Source organism: Tenrec ecaudatus, chromosome 2 (genome assembly GCF_050624435.1).
Source record: "Tenrec ecaudatus isolate mTenEca1 chromosome 2, mTenEca1.hap1, whole genome shotgun sequence".
In the NCBI taxonomy this organism is placed as follows: Eukaryota; Metazoa; Chordata; class Mammalia; order Afrosoricida; family Tenrecidae; genus Tenrec; species Tenrec ecaudatus.
In genome coordinates this window covers 115,508,792-115,520,656 of record NC_134531.1, presented here as the reverse complement: position 1 = coordinate 115,520,656, position 11,865 = coordinate 115,508,792, and the positions used below count along the sequence as shown (strand labels likewise).

The following is an 11,865-nucleotide window of genomic DNA, read 5'->3' as shown; positions in this document are numbered from 1 at the left end:
ACAGGTTAAATGGAACAGAACCAGGAATAAGACTGAATGCTAAATTTGATCTGATCAATAGCAGGGACAAACTCTACCTTTTTCAGATTTCACTGCATTTCATAATTGTTGAAAAAGAACGTCTCTCCTTTTTACCTTATTGTATCTCAGATCAATACTGAAAAAATGAATAGCCCTTATCGCCATGTACTATTTTTTAAAAGTAACATTTTTAGAATTTAGTTGTTTTCCCTTTGTTTGTTTTTAATGATATATCTTAAGAGATGAGTGTTATAAAACTGTGTTTAAATGTAATTATATGGTTCAGGTTTATAAAAAAAAGAACTTAGTAGGAGTTACAAGTCAGTATTTTAAACCAATGAAATGCTTAATTTTAAATTAAGTATGCTTAAAATAAAGCTGCTTTATGTTGATAATGAAACTCCTATTTTAGTCAACAAAAAGCCTAAAATTAGAAACACTAAGTGATAATTCCCTGTGGGCACTATAAAAATTAAAACTATCCTTCTATAAATTAAGACAAGTAATTCTAAAACATTCTAAACTAAGAAGTCCATTTGTAATACATAACTTCATCTCAGATTTCAACTGTCAGCGCACTCAGTGGTTCTGAATGGCATGGTGTTGCTCTTCAGCAGCTAAAAGGTCTGGGGGCGGGGGAGGGAAAGACAGCATAAATAATCTGAAGATATGCTTAGTGATTATATCCATCACCAGGACACAGAGTAAAATAATCTGTAACCTGAATGTCAATCTGTTGTGGTTTTTTCTCCCAGTGGAAGGCGTTCCCATAACTGCAGCAACTGTTCACCAACCTGAGGTTCTAGTTCCTAGATAAACCGAAAACCAAAGTAAACATAAAAAGAATTAGATTGAAATGTGTTTGTATTTTAAAATCACCAAAAAAATTAAATCGCTTTAAATTTCATTTTTCTACTAAAACATGCTAAAATGATATGATATTGTAGTGGTTAGATTTTATGTCAACTTATAGCTGGATGAAAGTACAGGGGTAGAATCTAACCTATCAATCAGGTCACAACCTGATGATGCTTCCTGGGGTGATATGGTTTTTTAGAGGAGACACTGTGAATTTCTCTCTCACTCACTCTGTTTCTCTTATCCATTACCTCCCTGCTTTCCTGAATTCTGTGTCTGCTGCCTGAGGCCACCCCATAAGGATCACCAACCCTGGGACTGTCAAAACCCTGCCATGCTCCTGCTGATCTTTGATCCACAAGACTACACAGCCATCAGCCTGTGGCTGCCCCACTTCCCACTTCATCTTTCTATTTCATTGGCCTGCAGCTACATGAGTTTGGAGAGGGCTCTGGCTAGCACTGGACCCATGGACTTGAGTTGTGCTGGGCCAGGACGCTTCTTGATATGAAGGCCGTGTATGTGTGTGTGTGTGTGTGTGTCACTGTTTGTTTGTGTTGTTCTCTGGACAACCCAGCCTAAAACAGATATGACTTGCCCTAATTCTATGCTTTCAGGTTTATGGACTTGATGTCCACCTTTGTACTGCTAACCTGAAAATACATAAACACTTTGTGCCAAAATAATGAGCGATTTCTATGGAACACTTTTAGAAACATTTCTATCTGAAGCCTGAGAGTTTTAACAGAGCTACAGCAAACACTCATTTTGAATGTCCAAAAGTTTACTGTCAACCTATTATGTATTTTGTTTTCTAAGAAACTATATAGGTGATTGTATTGTTAAGAATTTTAGATTTATTTGAAAATTATTATTATAGGATAAAATTTTTAATGTTTTTAAACAATTGAAAAAAACCGACTGATTTATTATCCTCTTGTGACATACTTCTGATAGGTACTTGAAGTGAGTCACGTTTTTTCAAATTATTAGGTAAATGACCTTAAGTAAAACTAAGTTCTCTGGTCAAATAATTTTACTCATAAGTATTAAATCAGACTTTATAAGGCAGTTAGCACAGTATTTTATCAACATATTTTAATTACCATCACCTTACCTAGCTTATGGGCGCCCTGGGAGCATAATGGTTACATGTTAGGCTGATACCGACAAGGTCAGTAGCTCACACACAGCAGCCACTGCTCAGGATAAAGATGACTTTCTACTCCCATAAACATTGACAGGCTTGCAAACTCACAGGGGCAGTTTTTCCCTGTCCCATGGGGTCACTGTGAGTCAGTATTGACTCAATGTCCGTTAACTAGTTAAAAATCTATGCCAGTATAGAAACACAGTAATGCTAAATGCGAAATACTAGAATATTAAAATGTTATTTACTACATATAAAGTTAAAATTATGTAGAAATAGATGACTATTTTCTTAAGAATTAAGCCAAATTAATTCAGAGTTATATTCAATTTGGGCCTCATCTTTAGTCTAGTAAGACAAAAAGGCCCTGCATGAATCATTTTACAAGAATGGGCACCCCCAAAACCGGAACTGCGCAGGGTGGAGCAGAGCTTCTGTAGTACGCATTTTTCAAGCTAGGTGAGCCTCATGCACCTCACTCTGAGTTAGTGCACCCAGTGGAGTCGCAAGAGAATAGTGTGTGGCTGTGAAATTTTGTTTCCTGCTCTGGAAAATGCCTCAGAAAGTGTTATGATGTTGAACACAACTTACAAGGGCAGCACTATGGGGAAAACCTCAATTGTACAAGTGGTTTTCTCATTTTCAAAAGGTGAGCTGTCAATTGATGAGCTGGACATCCTTTAACTTTGGACAAAAATGTTGATTCGTAGTGCATTTGGATTTCATTCCACCAGGTCAGACTGTTAATCAAGCTTTCTATTTAGAGGTTCTGAAAAGATTGAGTAATAGTATGTGACAAAAAAGGGCCTGATTTGTGGCAAGCAGGGGACTGGTTTTGGCACCACGACAATGTACCTGCTCACATATTCATCTCAGTGTGCCAGTTTTGGACAAAAAACAGCATGCCTTTTGCCCCTGACTCACCAGACCCTGACCTCATTCTGTGCAACTTCTTTTTGTTTCTGTGAATGTAGAGGGACATGAAAGGACAGCAATTTGATGACATCAAAGAAGTGAACAAAAAAACAAGGGAAGTACTGTCAGATGAATTTGAAAAATGTTTCCAAGAATGGAATCACAGATTTGACAAATATAGTAAGTGTAATGGAGAGTACTTTGAAAGTGATAATGTTTTGTAAATTTTTAAATACATAGCTTTGAGGAGGAAAACATTCCATTTTGGGGGGTGCCCCCTTGAGATGCCAGCCTCTTTTTTCAAAGTTTAAAAAGCAATCTTCCCTAACAGACATATTTGAAAGTAGGCTCTTTAAAGGTCCTTGACAAATCTGAATCACCGTTTCCCATGTACATAAGGAATAAACAATACTATCCAAACAAGTCACTGAATAACAGCAAAGCTGAGCAAAATCAAGTATTTAGAAAACATAATAAATGCCATTAGATACCTGTCCATCTCTGCTTATCTGGACTTTCTTATTGTCGTTCCAGGGATTAAGCAAATGATGTGCAAACTGAAAGGGAAGACTTTCTTTTCGGATCCATTCCACTTTAAACACTCCTCCTAGTCCAGCTGAGCCCCAATCCTGACTCTTCTCCCTTCCTATCTCAGAAGACATCCTAGAAAATCCCTGTCGATAAAATGGGGCGAAGGGTAGGGGTGAGGAATACATTAAGTTAAACTCATTTTACCTGGTAATGTTCTACATTTTAAGGTTTTAAAAATAGGATATAAACATAAAAGAGAAATTAAAAATAGCTGCATATTAAGTATACTTCTACAAAAAGAATGAGTTAACAATATTTGCAAATTTTAGCAAGAGACCAATTCTAGACTTCTAACAACTGCAAATAAGAGATATTTCCTAATAATGTAAAACAACACTGTCCACATTTATTCTACAAAAAGATATAAAATAATCTCTCATTTCTGAAAAATATATTAATAAATATCCTGCTGAGAATTGTTTTATAAATCCTTCTGTACATGTATATTAAATCAAGATGACTTAAGAAACACTATCTTAATTTTGAGCACTAACTTCCCTGACCTGTTTAAATGGGCATTTATCAGACGTTTCAGTTTTTTACTACTTTTAATTCACCTGGGAACTAGTAAATCTAAAATTGTCTTCAAAAGAAACTGTTAATCTGGGGAGGCTATAGTAAAAAAGCAAAAGCCAAGGGTTCACAATTCTCTTAAAGAGGATTTCATATTCTCAGTCAAGCAAAATCCTTTCCAACGTTCCAACAAAACAAAACCCGGGCCGCTGTGTTTGGTCCCCTGTAAATCTGTTGTCTACGTTGCAGCCAGAACCCAATTTTACTGTTTCAGGATGGCTCACCTGGAAATGTCCAGATCCTTGAACAGAAAATACCAAGTAAACCATGCTGCTTTCCCAAAAGGCTCGGTTTAGCTTCCGCTCATTACTAGGGGTTGTAGACCAGATACCCTTCTGTTGAGAAATCTCAAGGTTTCTCAAATTGCTACTCTTCATTATGAAGTATCGAATAGGCATGTTTGGTCTTGGTGAAGGAGATTTTGACCCCTACAAAAGAATGCATAAAATCTTGAAAGGCAATTTGACCTTTCAAAATCAATAGGCTGCATTAAATAACATCTTCATAAACACATCAACCAAAATATTTTTACCAAATATCCAATAAATACAAAGATCTGAAAACATACAAGCCCAATCAAAATAAGGTTAAACAGCCAAAACCAAGCATTCATTTCAGAGCACTCCAAAAAACCTTATCAAGTAAAGATCACGAGTTAGCAACTTTAATAGTCTAAATGTACTGAAAACATAAATGGGCACAGCACTACTCACCATCACTCCTAAGTGACCCACTAGCAAAATTTGTGCTTCCTCTCCTTGAGACCCTACACCCTTCAAGTCGACAGGTCTTAGTCCCAAATGAAGCAATGCTTCCACCAGGAGACACATCAGTAATTCCATTAAAATGGAAGTGAAAGCTGCTATCTGGAAACTTTGTGCTCCTCATGACTTTGAACCAACAAGCAAAGGAGGGAGTTACTCTACTGTCTTGGTGTGACTCCAATTACCAAAGGGAAATGGCACTTTTAATATAGAATGAAAGTTAGAAAGAATATGTTTGAAATACAGGAGACCCATTTGGACATTTCTTAGTAATAAATACTCTGCATTGTGATTAAAGGAAATAGAAGATTTTAACAACCCAAATCAGGGAGGGCCCTTTTGAACTGAAAGATTAGGTCACTCTATCAAGCAAAGAGTCAACTAAGGTATTTATTGAGGCCAAACAAAATATGGGATGGGTTGTTATGATGCTGAACAAATTTTAGTAGAGTGTTCACACCACTGAAATAGACAAACCACTTCCCCAAATCAATCACTGTAAATCCTAAGGATCACAAAGGACCGATATGCAACCAGTAATGGGCATAGTACAGCACCAGAGTATGCTGTGTTCTTGTGTACAAGGTTACTTTGAGTCTATTTAAGGGTAGCGAACAACAATATTGAAGTTACAGGCTATCAAGAAGAGCGAACATCACCCATACACTTTGCATGCACTCTAGAGAAAAATCAGTATACTTTTGGTTGTATGCAGGATAATTATATCACGTTTAGTGGGAATATGATTAATGTCTTTATTTGGATATTAATTACAGTTTATGGAGATGTCTAAAGAGACAGGGTAAGGCTGTTGGCAGTTTAAATCCCCAACCACCCCTCAGGAAAAAGACAAAGCTGTCTGTTTTCATAAAGATTTATAGCCTACGAAACCCTATATACAGTTAGTATGAGTTGGAATCAACATGATGCCAGTGGGTTTAGCTCCAAAGTTTGAATACCTTGAATACATTGACAGATTGCTGCCAGAAATTCAAGCCAGATTCAGAAGAGGATGTGGCACATAGCATATCGTTGCTAATGTCAGATGAATCTTGGCTGAAAGCAGAGAATACTGGAAAGATGTTACTGTGCTTTATTGATGATGCCAAGACATTCAATTATGTGGGTCATAACAAACTATGATAGCCTTGAGAAAAATGGGGAATTCCAGAACATTTCATTGAGCGCCTGCAGAACCTACACATGGATCGAAAGGCCGTTGCGTGAACAGAGCAAAGTTCTGTTTAAAATCATTAATGGTGTGCATCAGGATTTGTATTCTTTTGACATAGTCAAATCCATATGCTGAGCTAATACGAGTATCTGGACTCTATGAAGAAGAATGCACCATCAGGATTGGAGGAAGGCTTATTAATAGCTTTCCATATACAGGTGACACAGCTTTGCTGAATGAGCTTCAGAAAAAAATTTACTTGCATGAAATATTAATGCAAGGAAATTCAATAATTTCCACATTAGTTCATTTTTCTTAGGAATGGGCACAAATATGAGTCGCTTCCAGTCAGCCAGGTAGCTGTCTTCCAGGTAGCTTTCTTGGCATAGACGAGTGGAAACAGCTTCCAGTGCGTCAGCTGTTGAAACATTTCAATTGGCATTTTGCTAATTCCTGGATCCTTGCTTTTCACTAATACCTTCAGTGCAGCTTGGACTTCTCCCTTCAATACCATTGGGTCTTAATTATATGGTATAACTTGAATGTATATTAATTAGTTCTTTTTAGTACAGTGACTTTTTGTATTCCTTCATCTATTATTGCTTCCTGCATCATTCAATATTTTGCTCAAGGAACTCTTCAAAATTGAAACTCCAGCCCCAATTTTTCTTCAATTCTTTCAGCTTGAGATATACTGATGGTGTTCTTCCCTGTTGACCTTCCAACTCCAGATTTTGCACATTTCACACCACTTTCTCAAGCTGCCCTTTGAAATTTTCTGTTCAGCTCTTATTTCTTGCATTTGCTTCAACTGTTCTACACTCAAAAGCTAGTTTCAGAGTCTCCTCTGACATCTACTTTGCCTTTTCTTTCCTTCCTGCCTTTTTAGTGACCTTTGGGCATCATCCTACAGCTGGTGAAATCTTCTGTCATTAATGCTCAGTGTCAAATCTGCTCTTGAAATGTTCTCTTAATTCAAGTGGAAAATATTCAATGTTGTATTTGCGCTCTTGGGGACTGGCTTTATTTTTGTTTTGTTTTTATTGTAAGTTAGGTAGAAGAGGTTTGCACTTGAGACCATCAACTCTGCATTCAAGAGTTCAAACTACTTCTCACCTCCCCTAAACCCTATCTTCTATCCTACACTGACTCCCGATTTCCCTTCATCCTCTTATGAACCTCCATCCTTCCTTTCACACAAGTCATTTACCTGTTAGCCTTCTAGTCATGGACTTGTTTTAATTTTCAACTTCAAGATGAACTTACATATGAACAATTGGTGGTATGGTCCATGGTCAGCCTCCATTTTGATTGCTGATATTGAGCTACTCCGTCATCTTCTAACACAAATGTAAACAACTTTATTCATGTGTATCCCATCTGGAAAATTCCACATGTACTGTCCCACTTATGTTGTTGAAAAGCTATTTACAATGAAGTCTTTGATCTTGCCAAACTATATCATGTGATCTTCAGCTTTGTTTCTATTCCAACTACTCTTTTTTTCCTCTGGTTTTGCATTCCAATCATCAATAGTTATCAATTCACCTTGATTGTATGTCTGATCAATTTCAGACTGCAGATGTTAGAGTTCATTATCTTCATCACTAACTTCAGGATTAATGTAGAAATCTGAGTAATAGTTATATTAACTGAACTTTGTTATATATATAATCCTATCACAGACTGCATTGCACTTCAAGATAGATCTTAAAATGTTTACTTTGACCATGAATGCAATTGGCCAATACCAATTCACTTCTCCTCACTGATTGATCTTTATGCACTCCATTAATTTTTAATGATTTTTTATTTTCCTAGCTTCCAACTTCATACATTCCACATTCTAATTATTAATGGATGTTTATAGATGTTTCATGCACCATCAGCAAATAAAGATCTGGAAAACTTTACTTCATTCATGGTATTATGGTCAACTCTACTTTGAGAAGGCAGCTCTTCCCCAGTTGTATTTGGAGTGATTTTCAACCTGCAGGGTTCATTATCCTGCAATATATCTGATAATGTTCTACTGCTATTCATATTCAGTGGTTCATTCCTTAAATGTGAACAACCTATTTCTTCTTCAGAGTCTGTAGTTTGGAAGCACCAATGAAACCTGTTCACCTGATGTTATTTGAAATACTGATGACATAACTCCCAGCATCATAGCAGCATGCGAGCCAACAAGCTATAACAAACCAATAGGCAAGTGGTGGAAAATTAACTCTAGATAGGTCATACCCTAAATTATGAGAACACCAATTACAAAACTTCTCAAAGAAAACATTTTTACCATGGATTAAGCCAATGGTTTCATACGACACACACAAAAATATGAACCATAAGGGAATAAGTGATGCCATAAAAATTTCTAAACAAAAAAAAACATATTTGGCCCTCAAAATACATTGTGTATACATCCAAAAAATTCAAAGCAGTGACTCAAACAGCCTTATGTAAATCAATGTTTATTGAAGCACTATTTCACAATAGCCAAAAAGATGGAAACAATGGAATTGTCCATCAACTAATGCCTAGATAAGCAAAATGTGGTATACACATACAATGGAATATTATTCAGTCATAAAGAGAAATGACGTCCTTATGCAAACAACACCATTAAGCCTTGAGGACATTATGCTGAGATACACACACAGAAGGACACAAAAGGGAAAATATGGTATAAAATACTTATATGAAATAAACAAATATAGAATAACCAAGAATTAATGGATATCAGCAATGGGAGGAATAGGTTGGAGTACCTTGTAGGTATATTAATGGTAGTGGGATAGTTTGGATACAGTGTACAAATGGATTTATAATTTGAGGAATATAATCACTTTTACTGAAGTGTACATATAGAAAATGATGAAAATTGTATGTGCTATCGGAGATAGATTTCTTTTAAAAAGAGCACTGTAAAGAAAACAAAAATGTAAGCCAGAGATCACTAGAAAATTACAAACATATGTAAGACTTCAATCCAAAATATATAAAGAACTCTTACAAGTCAATAAAAGCATATGTGCCAATAAACAAAAAACATGAGTAAAAAATATGGATAACAAATTTGAACAGAAACTTCAACAAAGATGAAATTTGAATGTCATGCCAAGTATTGTCAAGGACATGAAACAAAAGAACTTTCCTAGCTTTCTTGTCAACAGTTGTCAAGAAAGGAGCTGGCTTTTTTCTTGTAAAGGTGAACATACTCATGAGGCACAGAACAACATTACCCCCAGGTATTTATCCAACGTAAGAAAACATATTTCCACATGAAAAAACGTATACTTGAATGTTTATAGCAACTTTATTCACAATAGCCCAAAAGTAAAAAAAGTCGTCTTAATTTCTAACAAATGAATAAAAAGTTTATATATTAATAAAAATAGATATATAATAAACAAGTATATATAAAACATAAAGGTCATGAGACTTGGCAATAAAAAGTAACAAACTAATACGATGCTCAACAATATGAACCCATTTTAAAAGACCTACAGTAAAGTGACATAAGACTGACCCAAAATCTATATATCTATAACTCTATTTGAATTCTAAAAAAATTCTAGGGTCAGTAAACAAAAATGTAGTTTCCAAGGGCTAAGGATGAGAGGTGTTTAGTACATGACTATGATTATGGTAGTTGTTACAGAATTGTATCTATTTGTCATAATTCTTTCAATTATAAGGTTTGGTAGATTTGGAGATACAAACTGTATCTTAATAAAATGTTTATAATAAATTAAAAACATTTAGTGTTATGGATTAATTGTGTCCCTCACCCTTACTCCTATATGTGTCAATTTGGCATAGCCATGATTCTTAATTCTAGTAATTAGACACCATTTGTGATCTGATATAATAATCCCATGTTTTAGGAGTTCCTTTAGATTGTAAATAACCTCTGTGATGTTGATAAGAAAAGATTATAGACAATGATAATGAAGATGCAACCTACAACATTAGATGCAATCTACAACATTAGGTTATATGTTGAGTCTATCTCTTTTGGATATAAATGGGATCAAACAACTAAGCATTGATCAATCAAAGGGACAGAAAACAAGAGCTAGGAGTGTAGCAGGGCCTCTGACCCATGGTCCTTGTGTTGGGAAACTCCCAGGCACAGGGGAAGATTGATGATAAGGACTTTCCCACAGATCTGACAGAGCCTAGCCTAGAACTGGTACCCTAAATTTGAAATTCTATCCTCTTAAACTGTGAAAGAATACATTTCTGTTTGTTAAAGTTATCCACTTTGTGAGATTCTGTTATAGCAGCACTAGATAACTACAACTCCTAGGAAACCAAACTCATACAAATATTTTTCCTCTTGTAAGTAGACATGTTCATCAAAAAGACAGTATAAGAATAAATAATCTTGAATCAAAATCAAAGGTATTTGTAACATGGGAAAGTAAAAGCAAACACATTTTAAACATTTGAAATCATTCATATAAACTTTATTTTAAAAAGCAATACAGTCTCAATTGCATATCAACAATTCTCACTTTCCTAATCTCATCCAACATTGTTTTTAATAAAATCTTTGAATTTCAGAAAACAATTAACAATTGAAAGTAACTCATTTTCAATTGTAATATTATAAACTAAAATTAAAATATTTATTTTAACAAAGATTATTACAAAGTAAAAAGGAACAAAATGTCTAATTACATGTCATCAGTGTCCACGTTTTAAAACACTCCAAGAGGGTAATAAACTAGAAATCCCTGGCAAACATTAAAAAATTTATTCAAGCTATCTCAAGTTTGTCAGCTTCAATATGTATCTAAAACCATTATTAAAAACTCAAAAGCAGACTTATTTTGGAATCTTGCCTGAATATGTAACATTAGATGTGCTATAAATCTGTTCTTTATTTTGTTTTAGATATTTTACCTTTCCTGAGGATGGCGGAGAAGGACTGGCACAAGGACTTGGGTAGCTGTTGCTGTCTGTAGATTTCACAGAAGATTGATCTGATCGGTCATCAGTGTTTCGTTTAGGATGCAAAATTCCTCTATCTTTGTACTTCTGAGGTGGGTGTAATGCTGGAGATGGAGATTTCATTAAAACTCTTAAATAAGAAAAAGAAAGCAAGATTACGCTTAGTTACACTTAAGTTTCCAATACAAAGCTGATGTCAAATGACATGATTTATGGAATAATAAAAAAAGGGAATTTCATTATTTTGTTACGTTCTAAAGTAAATAAAGTTGTGTTATTATGGTGCAGTGATTAAAGTGCTTGGCTGCTAAACAAAAGGTTGGTGGCTGAGCCCAACCGCTACTAGATGGGAACATTATGTGGTGGTACTCTGTTTCTGTAAAGATTTGCAAGCGTACAAACATTATAAAACAGTTTTAATCTGTCCTCCATTGTTTCTAAGTCAGAATTAACTCAATGATATAAGTTTCTAGTCTAGCTCTCATCTCTTTTATATTAGGCTTCCTCTCAAAATGAAAGGAGATATGCTTTTCCATAAGCCATTCCACCTACGGTGAAAACACTAAACCTTGTACCGAAGAAGTAATGGCATAACAATTATAACTTTTTCCTTCATCAATAAATCTTCTCTAGAGTCCTTATTCTATTCCCCACCAAACTAATTGAGTTTCATTAACATCGTCAAAAATCTACAAGTTGATAGAACTATTGGTGTTAGTCTGGATAAACTATGGATACAAATCCACAGGAACTCATATGTATGTGTATAAGAGAGAGTTTTATCTAAAGGGTAAGTGTACATTAAGAAAGCATCCCAACCTAGTGCTGCCCAAGCCCATAAGTCCAACATTAGTCCATAT

At 35.2% G+C, this 11,865-nt stretch overlaps 1 protein-coding gene across 3 annotated transcripts in view; it reads right to left on the bottom strand.

Annotated features, from left to right (window-relative positions):
* Positions 1 to 614: 614 nt before the first annotated feature.
* Positions 615 to 11,865, bottom strand: part of YTHDC2 (YTH N6-methyladenosine RNA binding protein C2) — a 72,647-nt gene continuing 61,396 nt past the window's right edge. For 2 of the 3 annotated variants that reach the window (XM_075541399.1, XM_075541401.1), the window contains exons 26-29: positions 10,958 to 11,135; positions 4,333 to 4,536; positions 3,436 to 3,618; positions 615 to 830 (exon numbers count right to left, since the gene is read on the bottom strand). In XM_075541399.1, the coding sequence (XP_075397514.1) occupies positions 750 to 830; positions 3,436 to 3,618; positions 4,333 to 4,536; positions 10,958 to 11,135 (646 nt within the window). In that variant the 3' untranslated portion in view covers positions 615 to 749. The remainder of the gene's footprint in view (positions 831 to 3,435; positions 3,619 to 4,332; positions 4,537 to 10,957; positions 11,136 to 11,865) is intronic. The other variant, XM_075541400.1, reaches the window with a different exon arrangement.